Source organism: Trichosurus vulpecula, chromosome 2 (assembly GCF_011100635.1).
Source record: "Trichosurus vulpecula isolate mTriVul1 chromosome 2, mTriVul1.pri, whole genome shotgun sequence".
Taxonomy (NCBI): Eukaryota; Metazoa; Chordata; class Mammalia; order Diprotodontia; family Phalangeridae; genus Trichosurus; species Trichosurus vulpecula.
The window spans coordinates 42,867,513-42,890,317 of NC_050574.1; the positions used below are offsets into that span (position 1 = coordinate 42,867,513).

The 22,805-nt window shown below is 48.8% G+C and overlaps 1 protein-coding gene across 1 annotated transcript; it reads right to left on the bottom strand.

The window, feature by feature from the left end:
- Positions 1-1,025: 1,025 nt before the first annotated feature.
- Positions 1,026-21,954, bottom strand: IGLON5 (IgLON family member 5). Its single transcript, XM_036743692.1, has 10 exons — positions 21,885-21,954; positions 17,019-17,077; positions 16,503-16,749; positions 9,037-9,115; positions 8,598-8,830; positions 7,172-7,291; positions 3,006-3,140; positions 2,636-2,756; positions 2,065-2,219; positions 1,026-1,413 (listed from the first exon to the last, which is right to left on the bottom strand). Exons 1-10 carry the CDS (start codon positions 21,952-21,954, stop codon positions 1,322-1,324), a joined length of 1,311 nt encoding a protein of 436 aa, XP_036599587.1. The 3' UTR covers positions 1,026-1,321.
- Positions 21,955-22,805: the final 851 nt, after the last annotated feature.

Genomic DNA, 22,805 nt, shown 5'->3' on the forward strand with positions numbered 1-22,805 from the left:
TTATCTGGGACAGGGATGCCACAGACAGGGTTTTGGAAAAAGGTGTTTATTGGTGTGGCGGTTTCAACACTCCCCATGGTTTGGGACACACTGGGTCCCAGGGTCCTTCCCCCCACCCCCACCCTATCTCCCCTCCCTTCCCCACCCCCCTCAGGACCCTGGGAATGGAAGACAATGTGGATGGGGCCCATGCCCCCCTCTGAGGTACAGTCCCTGTCCCTCCCTGATCCAGCCCACCCCCCAGACCCTCCTTAGCCCTGGCCAGCTCTGAGTGGTATGGACATTGAGGAAGTGTTGATGTAGTGGACAGTGTTAACCAGTATCTTTAAGACTGGGCCCAGGATTCACCCTCTCTCAGCCTGAGTGGTGGGTTTGGGGGTCTCTAGTGGACTAGATAGCAGCAGGCCTTCTGTTAGATCCTCTCTGTCCCTTTGCAAAACCACCACCTCTGGGGTGGAAACTCTGGTTGGGCCTGGGGGAGCCAAACCCAGAGCAGAAGATAGTTAAAGCTGGGGATGGGGATAGGGGGGACTATTGCTGATCACAGTCGCTGGTGGGTGCAGGTACGTGTGGGTGAGGTACAGTCACTGACTGGGCTTCAAGCCAAGACCGGAGTGGTGAGAGCTAAGACAGCCAGCAGCCAGTAGACAGGGCCAGGGACACAGGCAAGCAGCTAAGGGTGGAAGAGGGGTGGGGGACATAGCACTGAGGCAGACAGCTGAAGCGGGGGAGGCCACAGCCACCAGCCTGACAGTAGGATGGAAGCACCAGTCGGCCTGGGGGGAAGGCCAGAAAGTGGGGGAGGGAGGGCAGGGGACACCCAGAAGTGTGACAGGCAGCCTTGGTTTTTGGGAGAGGCCCAGAGATGTCACAGTGCCTCTCCCAACCTTCCCCTTCACTGGGGCCAAAATCCAACACAAAAGGGGATGGGCCACTCCCAACAGGTGAGAAAGCTAAAGCTAAGCCTGGAGGTGGGGGCCAGGGACCCCTGCAGCCAATTCAACCACCTAAAGCTGGCATGCAGAGGTGAAAGGCAGCCTGTGGCTGGCAGGGGTAACGGGGGTACCCAGAGTGGGTCGAGGCCGGGGCTGAGGGGGTCAGGGGCAACTAGGGTACAGTCAGACACGTGAACGGGTGACGACAATGGCTGTAGAAACGATGCATAATTTTGCGTTTATCCCTCACAGTGATGGGTTCTCTAAGGATCTCTCCTCTTCCTCCTCCTCTGCCCGGGACTCTGGGCCTTCCTCGCTGGCTCTCACTCTCTCCAGGCTGCTGGCTCACTCCTTTGCTAGGGTTCTGTCTCTGTCAGCCTTGGCCCCTACATGCCTCCCCACCACAGCCAGCCCAGGGCAGAGAGTAGGGCCAGGGGCCCAGGGGGCCGAGAGGCTGCATTCTCCAGGGAGCCTGGGCCTGAAGGCAGAAGGGGAGGAGGAAAAACAAGGTCAGGAGGCATGAAGGCATTTCAGCCCCGCCCCCCCCCCCCCATTTCCTTGGCTCCCTGGACATTGGATGCTGTGTGTCCTGCCCCCCCCCCCCACCCATTCTCGCTGTCTCTGTTTGCAATCACAGACCTTCAATCTTCCCTCCTCTCCAGATGTGATTCTCCACATCTGTGTCCTCCTATTCCCCCCCCCCTTTTTGTCCCTATTTCCTGCTTTTGTCTGGCCCTCTGCCCTCTGGCCCTCTACTTGTCTTTTTTCCAAGCTGGGGCCTCTCCAGCCCTTGATTCTTGACCTTTGTCTCCACTTGTGCGGTCTCTTCATCTCTTGCCATTTCTTTCATCTTTCCCTGTCTTTGTCGGAATCTCTCCCTGTTTTTCTCTCTCTCTCCTCCCTCAAGTTTCTTTTCTTTACGCGTGGCTCCTGGTCTCTGTCTCTGCATCTCACCCTGTATTTCTCATTCTGCCCTCAGCCCTCCATACTTTTGCTCCTTGCCTCGGTCTCCCATTGTCCGTGCCCGCCCCACCCCCAAGTCCCGTGCCTCTCCTCTTTGCTCCTAGTTCTGGGGCCCTCTGGCCCCGATTCCGGCCCCTGTCCCCAGCTCTAGCCTGGGCGCACTCACGCAGAAGGCGCATGGAGGCGCTGGCGGCCCCAAGCCGGTTAGCGGCTCGGCACGTGTAGTTCCCGTAGTGGCGGCCGCTGACGTTGGCGAATAGCAGCATGGAGCGGGTCCTCTCAGTCTGCACCTTCAGGCCCTCGGCCGCGCCGCCCCCCAGCCTGTGGGCAAGGTCGTCAGTCCCTCCCTCCCTCCTTTGGTGCCTCCCCAGACTTGTGTGTGTGTGTGTGTGTGTGTGTGTGTGTGTGTAGTGGGGACCCCACCACCTCTATACACCCTCTGTTGGAGTGGGGTGGAGGGCCCGGCACACATATCCTTAATCTCCCCCAGCCTGGCAGTTCACAGCCCACCTCTGCCCACCGTGCCCACCAGGAGCATTCCTTCCTGCCCTGGCTTGGCCCCCGCCCCCATTCCTCCCTTTGAACCCTAGGAAAGCCCACACCCCACGCATCCTTACCCAAGATGCAGGCCCAGCTCTCAGTAATCCTCAGTCCACTCTCCTCACCTGCCCACCCCTCCCTTCGTCACTTGGGGACCCGCCCTCTAGAAGGCCTCTCCCCATTCCGTCCTTCCTTACTGTTTGTCATCTTTGAACCACTGGAAGTCTGCGGGGGGCACGGCCATAGCTTCACAGCGGAGCAACGCAGTGCGCCCCACTGCTGTCCGGGCGCTCGTCACATCCGTGATGGTTGGAGGGTCTAAGGCAGAGTAGGCGACGGGGCTGGATATGCCGTTCTGATTTCGCACCCTCCCGGCTCCCAGCCTAGCTGTTCTCCACACCCCTGGGGTCTGGACCTGTCAGTTCAGGGACCCAGGCGTCCTTCCTTCAAGCCCACGCCCTCGGGGACCCGGGAGTTCGGACGTCAGCCCCCTCCCTTTGGGGACTCGGGCGCCTTGCCTTCCCCCTAGCCCTTCCTCTTCGGGGACCAGGGAGACAAGGGGCTCACAGTTGACAGTGACTGGCACGCGGCGGCTGTCGGGGGCCGACGCCACGCCATTGTGAGTCACACACTCGTAGTCCCCCGCCTGACTTCGCCTGATGTCCGAGATTTCCAGGATCTCACCCTCGGATGTGAAGCCGTCTGAGGGAGGAGGGGCAGGGCGGACACAAACACACTTAAACACGGGACGACACGGGCACAACACGGACACACATCAGCTGGGGCACAGCTCGGGGAGGGGGCAAACAGGGGCTGGGGACCCTGGGGTCCGGGGATCATTGAGTGGGAGAGGGCATCGTCTACGAATTGGGGTACCGGGGTCAGAGATTTCGTGAATCACCTAGGTGGAGGAGACACCGGGTCTGAAGAGCCAGGGAAGGTATGCCTGGGGATCTGGAGAATACGGTGACCGGGAAGAGGGCTGCGGGGATCGCAAATCTTAGAGAGATTTCAAGAGGCTCTGGGCCTAGTAACCAGGTATCAGAGCCAGAGATGACTCAGACTTTTTGGAGCTGTGTGCTCTTTGAACACTGATCTGTCCTCCCAGCTCGTGCATTCTGTGGACTGTGTTCTAAGAACCCACCCAGCTCTGACATTCCACGTTCAAAGAACCTACCCAGATCTGCCAGATTCTGTTCTAAGCTCTTTCCCAGATCTCACAGTCTTTTCTAAGAACTTTTCCAGCTGTGACATTTCATATTGTAGGGTCCCTCCTGCTTCTGATATTCGGTGTTCTATGGACCCTCTTAGTTCTGACATTCTATATTCTAAGGAGCTTTCTAGATCTGACATTCTCTGCTCTAAACTCCCTCTGACATTCTCTGTCCCAAACTCCCTGACATTCTCTGTCCTAAGCTCCCTGACATTCTCTGTCCTAAACTCCCTCTTACATTCTCTGTCCTAAACTCCCTCTGACATTCTCTGTTCTAAGAACCAGATGGGAAAAAGCTTGCACAGTATCTTACAAACCTTATGTGAGATGCAGTACATCACAGTGAATAGAGACAGCCAGCTCCTCAGTCAGAAAGACCTAGGTTTAAGTCTTGCCTCAGACCCAGACTAGCAGTGTGACCATACAGAAGTCACTCAACCTTTGAGGCACCTGGGTGGCACATGGATAGAGTGCTGGACTTGGAGTCAGGAAGAGCTGAATTCAAATCTAGCCCCAGATACTTCTTAGCTGTGTGACACTGGGCAAGTCACTTCACGATGCCTGCCTCAGTTTCCTCATCTGTCAAATGGGCTTAATACTAGCAGCGACAGCCTATCAGAGTTGCTGTCAGGATCCTGTTTATAAAGTGCTTCAAAAACCTTAAAAGGGCAATATAAATGCTAGCTATCATTATGGCTGATAGTCCTAGCCAGCAAAGTGAAGTCATAGGTCCTTGGTGGGTTCCGCTGTTATTACAGTTATTGATGGGATTTTATTCTCTTTTCTTCCCACTAAGATTTCCTCTATGGTCTGATATTCCAAGTTCTAAGGACCCTTCCAGTTTTTTTCCCATGTTCTATGATTACTCGCAGGCCTGACATTTTAAGTTCTGTGGTTCTTTCTACCTCAGGAATATGGAACCACATTCTAAGGCTCTAGCATTCTCTGTTTTAAGGTCCAAAGAAGTGAGTCCTGACAATTACCATGCAGCTATTCGATTATAAGCTATTTGAGGGAATAGTTTATATTGAAGCTCTCTTTTCTCTTCCAGTATAGATCACATAGGATAGTCTCTGCTTAATCAAATTTTGTTGAATTGAACCCAATGGGTTGGGTCCCTGGGGCCTCTCCCACCACAGGTGGAAGGTCTAGAGATCAGAGATCAAATTTTGGCTTGGCATAAGGATACATTTCCTAATGATCAGAGCTCTCTCAAAGAGAATGGGATGCCTGGTGCAGTGAGTTCCCCATCATCATTGGAGGGCTTCGAATGAAGAGTGGATAGCCACCATTATCCTAGGATCTCCAATTCAATAAAAATGTATTAAGTGTCTATCTAGGTTCAGAGTACCTTGCCAGGCTTTTTGCTAGGCACTGGCTGGATGTGGAAAGAGGGATTTGTGCTCAGGTACAGGAGGGATTTGATGGCTTCTGAGGTTCCTAGTAGCTCAAAGGTTCCGTTATTCCATGATCCTATCCAGTAAATGTTTAATGCCTTACTGACAGGCTAGAGAAGACTATAGTTAGCTTTCCCTAGAATCACAGACTATTGAATCTGGGAAGGCCCTTAGGTAATGAACTTGAGATCCATGGGGAGGGGTGGGAATTACCCTGTGGACCACATTTCAGGGATATTGCAGAAGCAATCCCTTTTTAAGTATGTTTTGGATTAAATGCCCTTTTGAGGTCCTCTCCAACTCTAGGTATCTGTGATACTTTTTTCTTCAGGGCATTCCATTCTCCTATTCTCCAAGTTGAAAACTTTATAGTCATCCTAGGTACCTTCTTCTTCCTTGACTTCCCAAATCCAATCAGTTGTCAAGGATTGCCCATGCTTCCAAAATGACATCACTTACATTTGTCCCCTTGTCTCCACTTACCTGGTCACTGCCCTAGAGGGTGAAGGCCCTTTTTGTCTCTTGTTTGGACTTCTGTGATAGCATGCAAATTCATCTTCCTGTATCCAGTCTCCTTCCCCCCTCCCTCCAATCAGTCCTCCACACTGCTGCTGACTCATCTTCCTAATTCCGGTTGTAATCCTGCTGCTCCCCTACTCAAAAACCTTCAGGGATTCCTATTGCCTGTTGAGTAGTCTCAACATTGGCATTCAACAGGTGGTTGCAACCACACCTTGCCTGACTTATCTCATCCCACTCCCTCCATGTACATCCTCATGCCTGGAAGGTCTTCTCTCAGTTCCCTATTCAGATATCTGTTGAAGTCTCTTCCTTCCTTAAAGTTCTAGGTCAGATAGCATCTCCTCCATGAAACCTTTTTTCTTAACACCCCTCTCCCCACAGTGAAATGTACTTCTCTCAAATTTCTTACAACATTCTTTGGATCTGTCCCTTTACCCTCATTTCATTCTCCTTCGTATCACTTAGGTGATGTGATATGCACACCTCTCTCCCCTATTGAACTACCAGTTTTTGGAGGGCAGGGCCCATGTTCTTACCTAATACCAGTATCTAACAGAGGGTACATTCAAAAGCTCATGGATCTAGAGCTCAAAGGGGCCTCAGAAGCCACTGAGTCCAGTCCCTTCATTTTAAGGCTAAGGGAAGTCAAGTGACTGACCAAGATCGTAAGGTCAGTGTCAGAGATGGGATTTGAACTCTCTTCTAGCTTTGACATTTTATGTTGTAAGGTCTCTCCCAGTTCCAACATTACATATTTCATGGTCTCTCCCATCTCTGACTTCCAAGACTGTTAAAACAATGAATGAATATTTGGGACAGTACTGTAATGAGTTCCCAAACATTTGAAATCTCCAAGCAATGGCAGGATGGCCACTTGCTGGGGATGTTGGATAGAGGATTCCCATTCAGATGTGGGTTGGATTAGAGGGGAAGGGAGAGAACAGAATGAATACTTATATAGTGCCTACAATGTGCCAGGTACTCTGCTAAGTGCTCTTAAAGATATTATCTCATTTGATTCTCACAGCCACTGTTTGAGGTAGGTTCTGTTATTATCCCTGTTTTATAGTTGAGGAAACTGAGGACAATAGAGGTTATGTGACTTGCCCATGGTCACACAGCTAGGAAGTATCTGAGGTCAAATTTGAATTCTGATCTTCCTGACCCAAGTCCAGTGCTCTATCTAGGGCCACCAGCTGCCCCTAAAGTGGGCTCTAGAATCCCTCTATCTCTAAGATTCTGCTATTGAGGGCAGAAAGGCAGCGAGGCTCCCCATCACTGGAAGTGTTCCAAGACATGCTGGATTCCTGCACAGGCAATGGTTGGATGACTGGATGCCTCCCGAGGCTCAGTGAATTCTAATTCTGGGGGTTTAAGCTCCATGACTATGGTCTTGGGGTAAAAGATGAGTTTCCCACACATGCATGATTTGGAACCATAGGAATCTTTCATGGTCTGAGACTTAGGATTTAAAGAATTTGGGGAGTGTCTGGAATATAGCAAGTCCAGCAGTGCAGGGTCTGGGAAGAGAGGTTGAGGGTTGAGATGGGAACAGAGGGCCCAGGGTGGGGCATCAGGCAGGCTGTAGTGGGGGCCCTCACCTCGGAGCTGTCTCCAGGTGACTGTGGGCTCTGGCCTCCCCACAGCCAGGCATAGCAGGTTCACGTTCCCACCCTCATTCACTGTCACAGCAGAGGAGATATTCACGATTCGGGCAGGGACTGAAGAGAGATGGGAGGGGGGGCAGTGCAGAAGGTGACCAAGAGGTCAGGATCCTCCAGCTCTTCTTCTCTGAGGATTCCAGGTTTTCTGATCCCACATCTCTGACTTCCTTTGGACAGCTTGATCCCCTAGCACCCTCCCCCCCCCCGAGGATTCTGAGAATCTTGGACTCCTACCCCCAAACCCCCACCAGGGACCCCAGAAATTTTGATCTTCCAGTCTCTTCTTCCTTCAGTAATCCAGGCACCTAATATTCTAGCCTTGCCTACTAAAGTAGGCTAAGTGCCCTGATTCTCCTGCCTCATTCTCCTCAAGAACCCCAATATTCCAGTTTTCAATTCCTGCCCCCTAGATTCCTAGGTGTCCTCCTCCCTAGCCTTATCCCTCTCAGGGACCCAGGCATTAGGTCCTTCTGATTCCTGCCTCCTAGGATGGGGGTGGACGATAAAGGTGCAATAGTCCATTATATTAGCAGCTACTGGGCCCTGAGAAGGCAGGGCTGGGGCACAAAAGCCTGCCTCAGCATTTTGGGCATCTCTATATCTTTGACAGTCTCTGCCTCTCTTCTTTTCTATCCCCATCTGATTCTGTCTCTGTCTGTCTTCCTCTGCCTTTCCCTTTGGATGGTTCTGACTCTTATGCCCTTTTTCTGTCTCTCCCTTGATATATTCTCCCCTGTCTCTATTTCTGTCTAGTCTATGTTTCTCCCTCCCTTGGGGGATTTTGGTGGCACAGCAGCCTTCAGGAGCAGGACAGCACTGAGCCTCTTCATCCCTAGGTTTGTCTCTGGGTCTCTGGAGCCATGCCAATCGCTCCTTGATTGCTGTGGCTGTGTCCTTGTTTCTCTCTTTCTCTGGGGCTCTGTTCCTTTTTCTCTGTTTTGGTCTCCATCTCCCCCTCCCACTTAACTTTGCCCCCCTCTCTCTCAGCGTCTTTTCCGCCCCCCTCCCTCCCCTCTCTCCCCCCTTCTCTTTTATCTCTTTCATTTCTCCCCTCCCTCCTCTCCTCTCTCTCTCTCTCTCTCTCTCTCTCCCCCTTTCTCTCCTCCCTTCCTCTTTTCCTCCTCCTTTCTTCTGTCTCTCTCTCCTGTCTTCTCCTTTCCTCTCTCCCTGTGCGGGAGTTTCTGTCCCTCTCGAGGTCCCCGCTTTTTTGGGTGCTTCTGCCTGGGTCTCTGTTTCTGTCTCCACCCTTCCGTGCCTATCCTCCCCCATCTCTCCCGGGTCTCTACCTCGGCGTTTTCCCGGGTCCCAGATCTGTACCCGGTGCTGGGACCTCTCGCTGGGACAGCCAGCCCGTGCTTCTTACCGTGCACGATGAGGTAGACCTGGGCCGTGTGCGGCTGCTGCCGGGTCTGGAAGGAGCAGGTGTAGAGACCCTCGTCGCCCAGGCCCACTCGGGTGATGAGGATGGAGAACTCGGCGGGAGAATTGGTGAGCAGCCGCACCCGTGGGTCACTGGTCCAGCGGTCATTGCCCGCATACAGGATGTTGGAGCGGTTCAGCCAGGCCACGCGGGTCACATGCTCGTCGATGGAGCAGCTGCGGCCACGGGGGAGGCTCTGGCTGGCACCAGCCTGGGCACCGGGCCCCAGGGGGAGGGGGCTGGGGACCCTGGGGGAGGGAGCTCCCTGGGGGAGGGAATGGGGCACCTACCTTGAGTGAGAGAAGGAGCACCTTGGGGGGAGGGGACCAGCAGGGAGAGGGATGGGGGTGGGGTGTTGCATAGGGCGGGGTCTTGGCTGTACCTGAGTGTGGCGTTGTCTCCCTCGCATACGGTGTAGTTGTCTGCCAGAGAACTGAACTCCAGGCTCTGGGACAGCAGCCCTGCGGAGAGGCGGAGGGGTGGGGCGCATGATCTCCATCCCATCCCCCACAAGCACAAAACCTGGAGTAGGGCTGGTAGGTCATCTATACAAGCTGTGCCACCCCGTGACATTGTAAACACAAGCACAAGCTAGCCCTTGTCATCCCTTTTTCTAGTGGGTTATGGCTGGCAAACTCTCCCAGCACAGAGAGATTCAGAGACAAGGGGGTGGAGAGAGACAGTAATAGAGACATAGACACAATGACATTAAGAGACAAAAATGTTAAGACAAATTGCCTAAAATGGATTACAAAATACCCTGGAACTACTGATGGGAGGAAGTGAGAAAAGATCCTGGTCAAATCAGCCAGCAGGCAACACCAGGAAGTGAGAGAGGGAGAGAGGCTAATTAATCCAGATCACTTTTTATCCTGGGACAATTGCTACCAGGCAACTCCAAGTCCCCTTAGAGTCTTCCATCCCTAGACTCCGGGTATATGTGTATGTGTGTGTAGTGGATGAATGGGGAACAGGTACCCCATCCTAGAGTTTATCTGAGATCATATTTATTCCCCTGTCTCTGGGCACCCCTGCTTCCCCCTCCAAGTCTTTCCTGTATTTAAGGAACACCAGGGAAAGAAATTTAGTGAAATTACCATCCCTATGATACACTGAGGCACAGAGAAGCAAACAAGCACAAAATAAATAAATAAGTAAAACAAGCACACACCTACCCACCAGGACAGGCAACTTTTACCCACCTCCTTCCTGCCCTCCTTATGACTTTCTCCACTGTTCAAAGTACTCTATCCAGAGAGCAAGACCCCCTGAAGATCTGTGTAACTTTGAGACACAGTCATAAGTCAGTGCCATGGAAGGCACAGGGACACCTCTCCACCTTAAGCTCCAACTCTTTGCCCTGCCCCCCAGACCCTGGAGCAATGATCCCTGCCCCTGCCCCCCTCCCAGTTTAGATGCTACAAAGCTTTGATTTCAATATGCTGACACTCACTCACTCACTCATACACAGAAAGGGAAACAGATGGAGATACCCAGGCAGGGGCACTCCCAAGGACACATAGTCTCACACACATCAGAAGGAAGCACAGAGACACACACTGAACAAACAGGCATCTAGACACAGTTACAAGGACAAAAGTCTCAGACACACTGATATACAAACAGGCAGATACATAGTCCCAAGGACAGACAGACCGACAGGCAGACACACACACACACACACACACACACACACATAAATACAAAGATACAAACTCACATACTTCCAGGAAGGAAAAAAAAACCCACAGAATCAGAGACACATGGATATAGACACAGACATGCACACAAACATACCAATAAGCAGACAGACAAATAAGAAAGAAAGAGCTCCACAAATACACAGCTATCTAAAGAGACACAGTCACAAAGATGTACAGTGTCATATAAAACACAAAGAAACAAGAACAGACACACACAAATAATAGACATAGACACAAAGTCACAAAGACACACAGATCTTTAGATACATATACATGTGAGTTGGTAATCACAAACTATTTGAAATGAATTTTCCTTCCAGAGTGTCTCTCTCTCTCTCTCTCTCTCTCTCTCTCTCTCTCACAGTGTCTCTCTCACCCTCTCTCCTGTCTCTCTCTGTCTCTGCTTATGTCTGTCTGTTTGTCTTTGTCTGTCTCTCCCTCCCTCCCTCCCTCCCCCTGTCTCTGCCTCTCTCTCCCCACATCTCTCTGGCTCTCTCTGTATCTGTCTCTCTGTGTCTCACTGTTTCTGTCTTTCTCTGTCTTTCTGTCTTTGTCTCTCCCTCCCTCTCTCTGTCTCTCTCCCTCTCTTTCTGTCTCTGTCTGTCTGTTTGTCTGCCTGTCTCTCTCTTTCACATATGCACACACATCTGATTTAAAGTCTCACTTCTGTCACCAGGCATAATCATTAAATGCCCTCCATTGGGGAAGGGTACTACAATACAATACAATGGGAGGGATGGAAGCAAGCCAACAGGTAGGACTACCACAAAGTGAAGTAACTGAGATGAAGAAATGAAGGACTGTCCCTTCCTACTTGCAATCCCTCAGGCAAGAAGATGTTTGGAGAGAACCACAGAAAAAAGCTTCAAGGGGTAAGGGAGGGGAGGGAGCTTGGACTAATGAGGTCTAATATTCCTCCTAACTCTGCCATTCTAAGCTCCAGCTCTCAGTCTTACTAACCATGAACTGAGTTCAAATGTGGCCCGAGACACATACTAACTGTGTGACCTTGGGCAAGTCATTTAAGCCCTATTTTTGTGACACATACAAAAGAGAATGGGAGAAGAGCATGGGGTATGGACACACACATAAGAGAATGGGAGAAGAGGGTGGGGTATGGACACACACACAATAGAATGGGAGAAGAGCGTGGGGTATGGACACACACACACAAGAGAACGGGAGAAGAGCATGGGGTATGGACACACACACAAGTGAATGGGAGAAGAGCGTGGGGTATGGACACACACACAGAAGAGAATGGGAGAAGAGCATGGGGTATGGACACACACACAGGAGAATGGGAGAAGAGCATGGGGTATGGACACACACACAGAAGAGAATGGGAGAAGAGCGTGGGGTATGGACACACACACAGAAGAGAATGGGAGAAGAGTGTGGGGTATGGACACACACACAAAAGAGAATGGGAGAAGAGTGTGGGGTGTGAGCACACATACACACAAGTGAATGGGAGAAGAGCATGGGGTATGGACACACACACACAAGTTAATGGGAGAAGAACATGGGGTATGGACACACACAGAAGAGAATGGGAGAAGAGTGTGGGGTATGGACACACACACACAAGAGAATGGGAGAAGAGTGTGGGATATAGACACACACACACAAGAGAATGGGAGAAGAGCATGGGGTATGGACACACACACAAGAGAATGGGAGAAGAGCATGGGGTATGGACACACTCACACAAGAGAACGGGAGAAGGGTGTGAGGTATGGACACACACAAAAAAGAATGGGAGAAGAGTGTGGGGTGTAAGCATACACACACAAGAGAATGAGAAAAGAGCGTGGGGTATGGACACACACACAGAAGAGAATGGGAGAAGAGTGTGGGGTATGGACACACACACACAAGAGAATGGGAGAAGGGTGTGAGGTACGGATACACACAAAAGAGAATGGGAGAAGAGTGTGGGGTGTGAGCATACACACACACAAGAGAATGAGAAAAGAGTGTGGGGTATGGACACACACACACAAGAGAATGGGGTGTGAGCACACACACATACACACAAGAGAATGGGAGAAGAGTGTGGGGTATGGACACACACACAAAAGAATGGAAGAAGAGTGTGGGGTATGGACACACACACAGAAGAGAATGGGAGAAGAGTGTGGGGTATGGACACACACACACACACAAGTGAATGGGAGAAGAGCATGGTGTATGGACACACACAAAAGAGAATGCGGTGTGAGCACACACACACAAGAAAATGGGAGAAGAGTGTGGGGTATGGGCATACACACACACATACACACACACTCCTGCCTCTCAAGGATCCCCAGAATACCCCTTTCAAGGATTCAGCTCTTCTGATCTAGAAGTACCTGTAGGAACCCAATTGTGCAGACTCCCCAAAGTCATACTCATGGATTAATTATTGGCTGGAATTATTACGTGACAATGGAAATTATTTTAAAGGAGATAGGAGAAGCAGGTTATTACATGGGAGAAAGGGAACGAGATATTGAGTTTTTTAGCCTGAGTGGAGAAAATGATTATTCAGGGTGTCAGGTTCAGAAGTTATCTATCACCTCAATGTGGACCTGGGACTTGTTTAGCTGGAGCCTATTCATCTCTCTTCATCAAGTATACAGTGTCCCTTGCTTCAAGTGCATGCCATAGGGCTGACTCCCACAGCCCCAGCAGCCCAGATGTCTTCTCAGGCCAAGTATCTTTCAGAAGGAAGCTCAGTCTTTTCGTTGCTACCTGAAGCCCCCAAACAGGCAAGAAAGAAAGAAGCACAAAACTTATCACCTCAGTGGTGTCTGCCAAGAGACATGAGTCAGATTATCTGTTTTCAGACCTCAGCCCTGGCTGGCTCTGGTCTCCCCAGGGAAAGATGAGTTCTGCTAGAGGGGGTGGGAGGAGTGGGAGCAGAAGGGGCTTCTTGCTGCTGAGGCAGCTGCTGCCCAGATAGGCTCAGGATGTGGGAAAGGATCAGGAAAGATCAGAGAATCACAGAGGCAGAGAACTGCAAAAGCCATTGGAACCGAGAACATCTCAATCAGATCTGGAAAGGTTCTTAAGATAGAGAACATAAAGTGCCTGAGGTGGCCCTCACCTCAGTGGCAACACGAATGCCATGTCCTTCACATCTTCTTCAAGAACAATGTGAAAGGAGGAATCAGCCTAAAAACAGAGAATGTCAGAACTGAGAGGGACCTTCGGATAGAACATCAGAGCTGAGAAGGTCCCCAGAACTTAGAACAGGCAATGTTAGAGTAGAAAGGGACTTTCTGAATGGAGAAGGGCAGAGTTGGAAGACACTTTGGAATCTAGAATAGAGAATATGAAAGGAAGAGGTGATAACCAAACAAAAAATGGAAGAGGCCTTAAAACATTAAAAGTTCTTTATAACAGTGAAAGGTTAGAATTGGAAGGAACTTGAGAATATCAAAGTTAGAACATACTTTGTGAATGGAGAATGTCCGAATCGAAAGGAACTTTTGAACCTAGAACAGAGAATGTTAGGGTAGAACTGATCTAAGGAAACAGGATGGAGAATGTCATAAACAGAAGGAACTTTTGAACCTAAAACAGAGACTATTAGGATAGAACTGATCTAAGAAAACAGGATGGAGATTGTCAGAGCTAGGAGGAACCCTAAATATCAGAATTAGGAAGTTTCTTAGCACCCCGAGAACTCAGAGCAGAAAGTGATATGTTCCTTTTCCTGGAAGGAAAGAGTATAGAATGTCAGACTCAGAAGTAACTTTCGAGCCTAAAACAGAGAATGTTAAGGGCAAAGGGGATCTTAGAACATAGAATGTAGAATATTAGAGCTGGATGAACTTGAAAACCTAGAAAAAAGAACATCAGTACTGGGAGAGAGATTAGAAACCACCTAGTCTAACCCTCTTATTGGACAGTTGGAAAAGAGACTTAAAGCAGGAAAATGACTTTCCCAAGGTCACACAGAATTAGTGAGAGAGCTGGGACCAAAACCTAAGTCAATAATTCCTAGTCCATTTGCTAAGAGATTTTCATTATCCTGGTTAATTGACTAAACAGTAGGGAAGCAAGAATAGAGACCAAGAGAAATAAGGGAAGCAGATCAGGAGACAGGCATGGAAAAATACTGAAACAGAAACAAATAAAAGAGACCCAGACACAGAAAGAATAACAAAAAGAGAAAGATTCAGAGACTCGGAGACAAGGTAGAAACAGAGTTTAGAAAGAGAAAGCGATGGATACTTGAGGAGGAAAATACACAGGCAGGGTCTTAGATTTGGAAGTGATGGGCAGAGGAGGGAAAGATGCTGAGGGAAACAGGAGTAGAAATACACTCACAGAGAAACAGAAAAACAGAGATCAAAATTACATTAAGGAAAGAGAGAGAGAGAGAGAGAGAGAGAGACAGAGAGAGAGAGAGACAGAGAGAGAGAGACAGAGAGAGAGAGAGACAGAAAGAGACAGAGACAGAAAGAGACAGAGAGAGAGACAGAGAGAGAGAGAGAGAGAGAGAGAGAGAGAGAGAGAGAGAGAGAGAGAGAGAGGAGACACACACAGAGACAGACAGAGAGAGAGAGACACACACACACACACACACAGAGAGAGAGAGAGAGAGAGAGAGAGAGAGAGAGAGACAAAGTTAGAAACAGAGAGACAAAAACAGACAGACCCCAGAGAGAGACAGAGAGATGTGGAGACAGGTAAAGAGAAGACATCAGACAGAAACATACAGAAAGAATAGGATGACATGAAGAGATACAGAGAGACCATCAAGAGATGAGAGAGAATAAGATATAGACACAGTAAGTAGAGAATAAATGAACAAAAGAGAAAGACAAATGGAAAAGGAAGAAAAGAAGAGAGATAGTTATATGAAAGAGAGAAGATTCAAAGAGAAACAGAGACAGTGGGATGAAACTGAGAAACAGAGACACAGAAAGGGTCAGAGACAAAGCTGAGAGACATTACAGAAGGGGAAGTTAGAGAACCAGGTTCAGTCAGGCAGACAGAGCAGGGCAAAGCTTTGGCCCTTTCCAGCCCCCACCTTCACCTGCCCTCCCCCTGCCCCACCCCAGCTTGGCTGGAGGAGATGGCCGAATCCCTGACTACGGGAGAAGCTCCTCCGGGAGCCAGAGGTCGGAAGTGGCCTAGGCCCCCTTAACCCATTTATTGCTGGGAGAAACCTCAGCCCGAGGTAGGCCTGGGCCAGGGAAACTTAATTAGTCCAGAATCTCTTCAGCCCATTAACCTTTCCGGCAGGAGCCGGAGAAATCGCTGCCAGCGCTGGCCCTCCTTCTCATCGCCCCCCCCCCTTCCCCATAGCTACCCCAATCCTTCAGACTCCTGGATGATCCACTGTCCTGTCCCTGTTCCCTATCCACAGGCACCCCGCCCCCATGACCCGGACGGTCCCATCCTTCAGCTCCCACCCTCCTCAGGGACACAGGCATCTCCAGCACAGCTCTTCCCCCCACACCCCCATAGACCCCACACCCGCCCCGCCCCGCCCGCGCGGTGGTCTGGCCTCCAAGCCCCACTGTCCTGCTGAAATAACCCTAAATGACCTTCTTCACCTTCTCCCCTATTCCACCCCAATCCTCTACACTCTTCCACTTATTTGACAACCACCCCCCGCCCTCAGCCCCCGGCCGATGAAGCCGTTTTCTTCAGTCTTCTGCTCCCATCCCTTTCTCTCCTGTCCAGCCAGCTTCAGGACTCAGGTTTCTGCCCCCCCCCCCCCATCCCTACTCCCTACCCCACTCCCGCCAGTCCCCTCCTCTGCTCTCAGCCGGCTGGGATCCAGGCAGGTGGCCGAGGCCCCAGGACCCCTGGGGACTGTCACCGCCTGTCAAATCTCTGGGACCCCCTAGAAACTCAGCAGTGCTTCTCCCCGCGCCCTCCGCTCACCTATTCCAGCGTCCAGCCTCTGCCCCCAGGGGGACCCCAGCTTCTTGATCCCCCGGCGCCCCTCCCCGCCCCCCACCACAGACCCAGGCATCCATCCCTCCCTTCCTCCCAGACACATCATTAAGGTCACTTCCAACTCTAGAACCCAACGATAACCTCTTAGATGCCAAGGACCCAGGCGTCCTGATTCCTCGCCCCCCGCAGGGACCCAAGCTTCTAGCCTCCCCGCCCCCCGGCCCCAGCGCTGCAGTACCTCGGCTGATGACGGCCAGCCCGGCCAGGGCGGCGGCGGCGAGGAGCCGGAGCCGGGCCCGGGGGGCGGGGGGGGGGCATGGCGGCGCGCAGGGGGCGGGAGGGGGAAAGGGGGGGCCGGTCCGGGGCGCGCGGGGCCCGGGGGGGAAGGGGGAGGGGGAGGGGGGCTCCCCGCCTGCGGCACCGGGCGGGGGGGGGGCGCGAGGAGCCGGCGAGAGCCCTGCTGCAGACCCGGGGAGGGGGCGGCGCTGACGGGCAGGGGGACCGGCCAATCAGGGGATGCGGGGGGCCGCGGGGCGGGGCAGAGGGGGGGGCGCTGTCTGACGGATGGAGAGGCCTTTGTTACTGCGGTTCTGCCCACCCCCCTTCGGAATCCCTAGTTCCCTCACCCCCGCCCCCGTCGGGACCCAGGCATCTTGCCCACCAGCCGCCCCCGCCCGCATCAGAAGGCAAACATCCCGTCCCCTAGAGCCTACAACGCAGGGACCCAAGCATCCTGCCCCTCTCTTCTTCCAACAAGGACGCAGGTGTCCTGACCCTCAGGCTCCGCACTGGCAAGGACCCAGGAGTCCTGACCTGCAAGCCCCACACTGGCAAGGGGTCAGGTGTCCTAGACCCCGCTTTGGCAAGGATCCAAACTCGAACTCCCCCAACACCCCTCCCAAGAACCCATGCATCCTGACCCTCTCCCTGCCCCTGCCCCGCCCCACCCCAGTCCCCACAGAAACCCTGGTCTTGTCCCTCCCACATGACCCCTAGGCTTAACCATGCAAGAATTCAGGCAGGAATCCTTCCCCTAAAGCACCCAGGTGTGACCCTTCACCCAGTGACCCAGGGGTCTTGATCCCTCAGCCCACACTGCGTTCTTCCACAGGAGTCCTGATACTCCCCCAACCTGCCTGGAAGGGATCCAGGCATACTGAACCCATCATCTCACTTGGGGACCCAGACAACCTGAACTCTCCACCCAGGACCCTTGGACCCATTGGCAAGGCAGCCAACTACTGGTAGGGCTGTCAGTATGGCCATCTATGCCTTCAACACAGCCTAAGCAGAGCCTTGAGGTCATTTTACTTATTATTATGTTGTTTCAGCAAAGGTTCTGATCTAGAATTCTCTAAAATTTTAGGATTCTGTGAATGGTGAAGTGACACCCTACCCTGAAGTCTTTGGGGAATAAAAGGTTCATTTAGGAGCTTCCCATGGTACAATTGGGCATGATGACCTTCCAACTAGAAACTGATACTAGCTGCTGGACTGTCTCTGGTACAGGACTCTGTAAACAGCTACCTACATACATGCATATATAATAGCTCTACCATTGATAGAGTATTTTGCCAGGTAGATGCTATTATTAACTCCGTTTTACAGATGAGCAAACTGAGGCAGACAGCAGTCAAGTGACTTACCTAGGGTTTCACATCTGGTAAGCGTCTCAGGTCAGAATGGAACTCAGGTCTTCCTGATTCTGAGGCCCAGAATTTTAACCACTGAGCAACCTTTCTGCTTTGCACAGTCCCTGGTACATAGTAGGGGTCTGAGAAATGCTTCTTGATATAGAAACACATATGCACACAAAAAGCATCTCTAATTCTAAAGAGCTCCTGACACAGAATCCCCTTCTACCAATGAAAATCAAAATTATCTGTTATATGACATCTCTCTCTCTCTCCCTCTCTCTCTCTCTCTCTCTCTCTCTCTCTCTCTCTCTCTCTCTCTCTCTCTTTCTCTCTCTCTCTCTACTGGAGTCAGGAAGGTGACACCTCTGAAACTTACTGGCTGTGAGACCATAGACCAGTAATAATAACAGCTGTAGTTAACATTGATGTAGCGTTTACTATGGGTCAGGTGCTGTACTAATTGCTTATCTGTTTTTTACAAATATTATCTCATTTGATCCTCATAATAACCCTGAGAGGTAGGTGCTATTATTATCTGTACTTTATAGTCAGGGAAACTGAAGTTAAGTGACTTGCCCAACGTTACACAGCTAGCTCATCTCTGAGGCTGGATCCAAACTCAAGTCTTTCTGACCGCAGGCCCAGGGGCTCTATCCACTACGCCACCTAGCTGCCCCTTTCAGTGCCCCCACTAACTTTTTAAGATTTGAAATTTAACACAATTGCTGATCTGCATTGATAGAGGAATTTTCTTAACCCAGAAGCTTGTTATACAGATGAAGTCTCAGGATCCGGACCCAATAAGACGTCTCTAGATAGAGGTTACTCTATCTCTTTCTCTAGTTCTAGCTCTGTCTCTCTTGATAGCTAAATCTATACCTTTATCTCTCTCTCTCTCTTTATATATATATATCTTTTTTTTTGAGGGGGGAAGGCAGGCAATTGGGGTTAAGTGACTTGCCCAAGGTCACACAACTAGTACATGTGTCAAGTGTCTGAGACTGGATTTGAACTCAGGTCCTCCTGACTCCAGGGCCAGTGCTCTACTCACTGCGCCACCTAGCTGCCCATGTATATATATGTGTATATATATATATATACATACATATGTATGTATATATTATATATATATACATACATACATATGTATGTATATATTATATATACATACATACATATATATATGTATGTATATATTATATATATATCTTTATCTACATCTCTTCCTCCCCTCCCCCTCCCCCTCCCCTCTCCTCTCTTCTTTTTCCTTTCCTCTCTCTCTCCCTCCCTTTTTCTGCTTTCTTTTCCCTCCCCTTATCATCTCTGTCTCAGTCTCTCTCTGAATCTGTGTCTATGTCCTTTTCCCCTCCTACCCCCACCTTGGATTCTGACAGTTCCAAGTCCTGCCTTGCCAGCTTTGTGATCCTGGACAAACCACATCACCTTTCTAATGCTTAGTTTTCTTATCTGTAAAGTTACCTCAATAAAGACACTGTAAAGAAATGCTTTGTAAACTTTAAAGTGTTATGGAAATACTATTATTGTTACTATCACTATTATACTGATTCCCTCCTTTGCTGAATTTTTGGGTGGCTAAAACTTTCCTCCTGTGGTTCTTTTTTTTTAGACAATCAGAGTTAAGTGACTTACCCAAGGTCACATAGCAAGTAAGTGTCAGAGGCCAGATTTGAACTCAAATCTGCCTGATTTGAGGGCCGGACTTCTATCCATTGCACCACCTAGCTTCCCCTCATTCTTGTGGTACTTATTTCAGCAATGGCTGAAATTTTCAGCTATGAGCATCTCTTGGAATGGTCTTATATGTTTCTGTTAAATGGCCAAATGCTTACAGAAGGCTGGGATGATTCATGAGGGTCATAGCAGGTGTCAGCTTGTTAAAAAATTAATCACTGTTTTCATATGATTGATCTGCAGTGTTTCATCAAACTCAAGAAAGGCTTTTTGGAATTTGAATCTAAGTATGCCTATCCCCCTTTCAAAATCTTTTGAAAGATGTTTTTGTTTTGTGTTTCATAATCAGGTAGAATTTCTGGAGTTCGTCTCGAGTCAAGATTTTCAGGGACTTGGAGTTCTTTAGCTTCTCCTTCTCCTGATTTTTGTAGCTGCTTGATTTTAATCTCTAATTTTGTCTAGGAATGAAGTAGTGTCTTTTTCCTAACTTTTCTAATGTGATTGACCTTCACTGGCTGTTGTCTAACTCAGGGCTCAAGGTAGTATCGAGAAAAAGCAGTATGAATCCCTTGCCTACAGCTGGTAAGATCAGCATCTAGTTGTGTTATGAATTTGTATTGGCACATACTAAAACATTTGTGTATCAGCCAATGAAGACTTTGTGGAGGGGCAGCTAGGTGGTGCAGTGAGTAGAGCACCGGCCCTGGAGTCAGGAGGACCTGAGTTCAAATACGGCCTCAAACACTTGACACATTTACTAGCTGTGTGACCTTAGGCAAGTCACTTAACCCCAATTGCCCTGCCCTCCCCCCTGCAAAAAAAAAAAGAGTGCATGGAGTCCCTTATGGTTTGCCTGTTCTAATGATCCAACAGGTATATAATAATATTCATTGATAATAATAATAACTGCCTACAGCACCTACTATATGCCAAGGACTGTGCAAAGTGGTTTACAATATTTCATTTGATCCTCACAATAGTCCTAGGAGAGAGATGCTATTATTATCCCCATTTGACAGTTATGGAAACTGAGGCAGACACAATAACTTGCCCAAGGTCATGTAGCTAGTAAGTACCTGAGGCTGGATTTGAACTCAGCTCTTCCTGACTACAGAACTAGCACTCTATCTACTGTACCACCTTTTCCCAGGGTTCTTATCTTCTTGTGGTACCAGAAGATGAAGGGGCATCACTCATTTCTCTACTGTCTACATTAAGATGATTGGTATGACAGGTCTGAGTAGAACCAACATATTTCTGTGTCTCTTAGGAGCATTTGCATCCCTCTGACCCACATGATAATATATCAGTTTTGTTGCCAGAGTGTAATTTGCCTCTTTGAAAAAGCATCCCTGCTAGGCACACAAAACCCTTAATGGATATCATCCAGGCTAGCATCCACCTACTTGTCCATTGCTACCTTCCTTGTGACATGGAAAATGAGCTTTGAGGGTGTGGTGCTGAATGTTTTTGTTACCTTTGTTAATAACATCGTCATTATTTGAAATTGATCTTACATAGAAACAATCCTAGGGAAAGTCACCATCTCGGTATTACACTTTTATACCTAATGGATAAAACAAACAAACCAACCTGTTTTGTAGTAGAATAAATGGATGAAGAAATAAACTCATTTTCTGCAGACTCACTAAAAGCATTCTCTGTGAAACCCCAGTTACAGGTATGATGGGAAGTATAATATGGACCTTATCCTGCTCCCACATGATTTTGATTTCTTTTGCTAAGTCTATATTTTAAAGGCTTTTTGGTTCCAGAAAGCTTCGTGGTTATGAGTACTTGGTATGGCACTACCTGTTTAAAATGTGGTTCTTAAGTGTTTATGGATCAATGTTATATTTGGGATAATGGTCTGGTTCAGTACTAGAGTTCTTAATGATATTCTGAGGTATGAATTTGTAGTATGGGAACTTGATGTCTATCAGTCCATGAAAAATAGTAAGCTTTTGATGCATAATTCTTGCCAGCTGGTCATATATTGCTAGGGGTTCAGTAGGCATTAAAGTTGTATAACCTGTGGTGATGTGTTGCATAGTGTCTACCACTTTATATAATTTACAGTGATCACTAAGACAAGGCTGCTTAAGGGTAATACTTTTAAAATTTGTGGTGGCAATGACCTATTCCTGAATTGTCATCATAAACCTTTACATTTCCTCTCTGTCTCTGTCTCTGTCTCTGTCTCTGTCTGTCTCTCTGTCTGTCTGTCTCTCTCTCTCTGACACACACATACACACACACACCAACACCACCCCCACCCCCATAGAACTCACCTGTTTTTTGACACCTTTTGGTCTCCATGTTGTTGACTGAATTCATGTGGTTATTAGCAATGGAGAACATTTTGACTCCATTCTTGGATTCTAGCCATCATGATCTCTATTCATAAGGAAAGCACTTGGGCTACATTTAACAATTCTAGTGGTATGCAACTTTTATTCCTTCTTTTGTTTGGGGAAGTGATGTCTGTTTGTTCCAAAAGTATTTCTGTAATTTTTTATCCTATTTTCCTGTGCATTAAGAATAATTATCCATCCTCTTTCCCATTTGAGGACACAGAATATTACTTTTTCTGCAGTTGTCTAGGGATGCTGGACTCTGTTTCATCAATATTGTATAAGTTTTTATTAGGATACTTTCAAAATCTTCATTTACCAGTTTCTAAAGTATATATGATGGCTGATATTTTATAGGTGTTAATTCTTCATACTCTGTCTTTTCTTTCAATTATGTTTAATGGTACATGTAATATTCCATACCCATATTGCCATTCAACTTTGATTTCAGGATGCCGGTAAGTCTCTTAACACATTGAACCATAACTTTCTTCTTGACATCTTTATGCTCAGTGTCTTGACTGAAAGAGACCAAGATATGAGTAGATGTTGCCATTGTTCATTAGTTTAATGGGGCCTCAGTTTCAGTCTTGAAGCCTTCAGTCTCCATCTTTCTCTGGCATGAATTAGAAATGTTATGCTTATAATTACATTTATTATTATTGAACTTATTGTTATTATTGTTGTCACATTTCATTCTTTTCAACTTTTTCATGGCAATCAGATAGGAAGAACCCTGAGAATGTCTCTGTCTTGCTGTTATTGTTTTTTATATGTTCTGAAGACTATTTCACAAGTAAATAAAAATCCTGCTTTTTGTAATTGAGTACTGAAATGTAAGCCCATTTTCTGTAGACT

Excerpts from the sequence above, each read along its gene's own strand:
- IGLON5 (XM_036743692.1), bottom strand. The coding sequence starts at position 21,954 with ATGTTCTCCATTGCTAATAACCACATGAATTCAGTCAACAACATGGAG. Across the intron at positions 17,078-21,884 it reads CAAAAGGTGTCAAAAAACAG|GTCAGGACTCCTGGGTCCTT; the intron begins GTGAGTTCTATG and ends TGGGGCTTGCAG. Across the intron at positions 1,414-2,064 it reads CGCCTCCATGCGCCTTCTGC|GCCCAGGCTCCCTGGAGAAT; the intron begins GTGAGTGCGCCC and ends TTCTGCCTTCAG.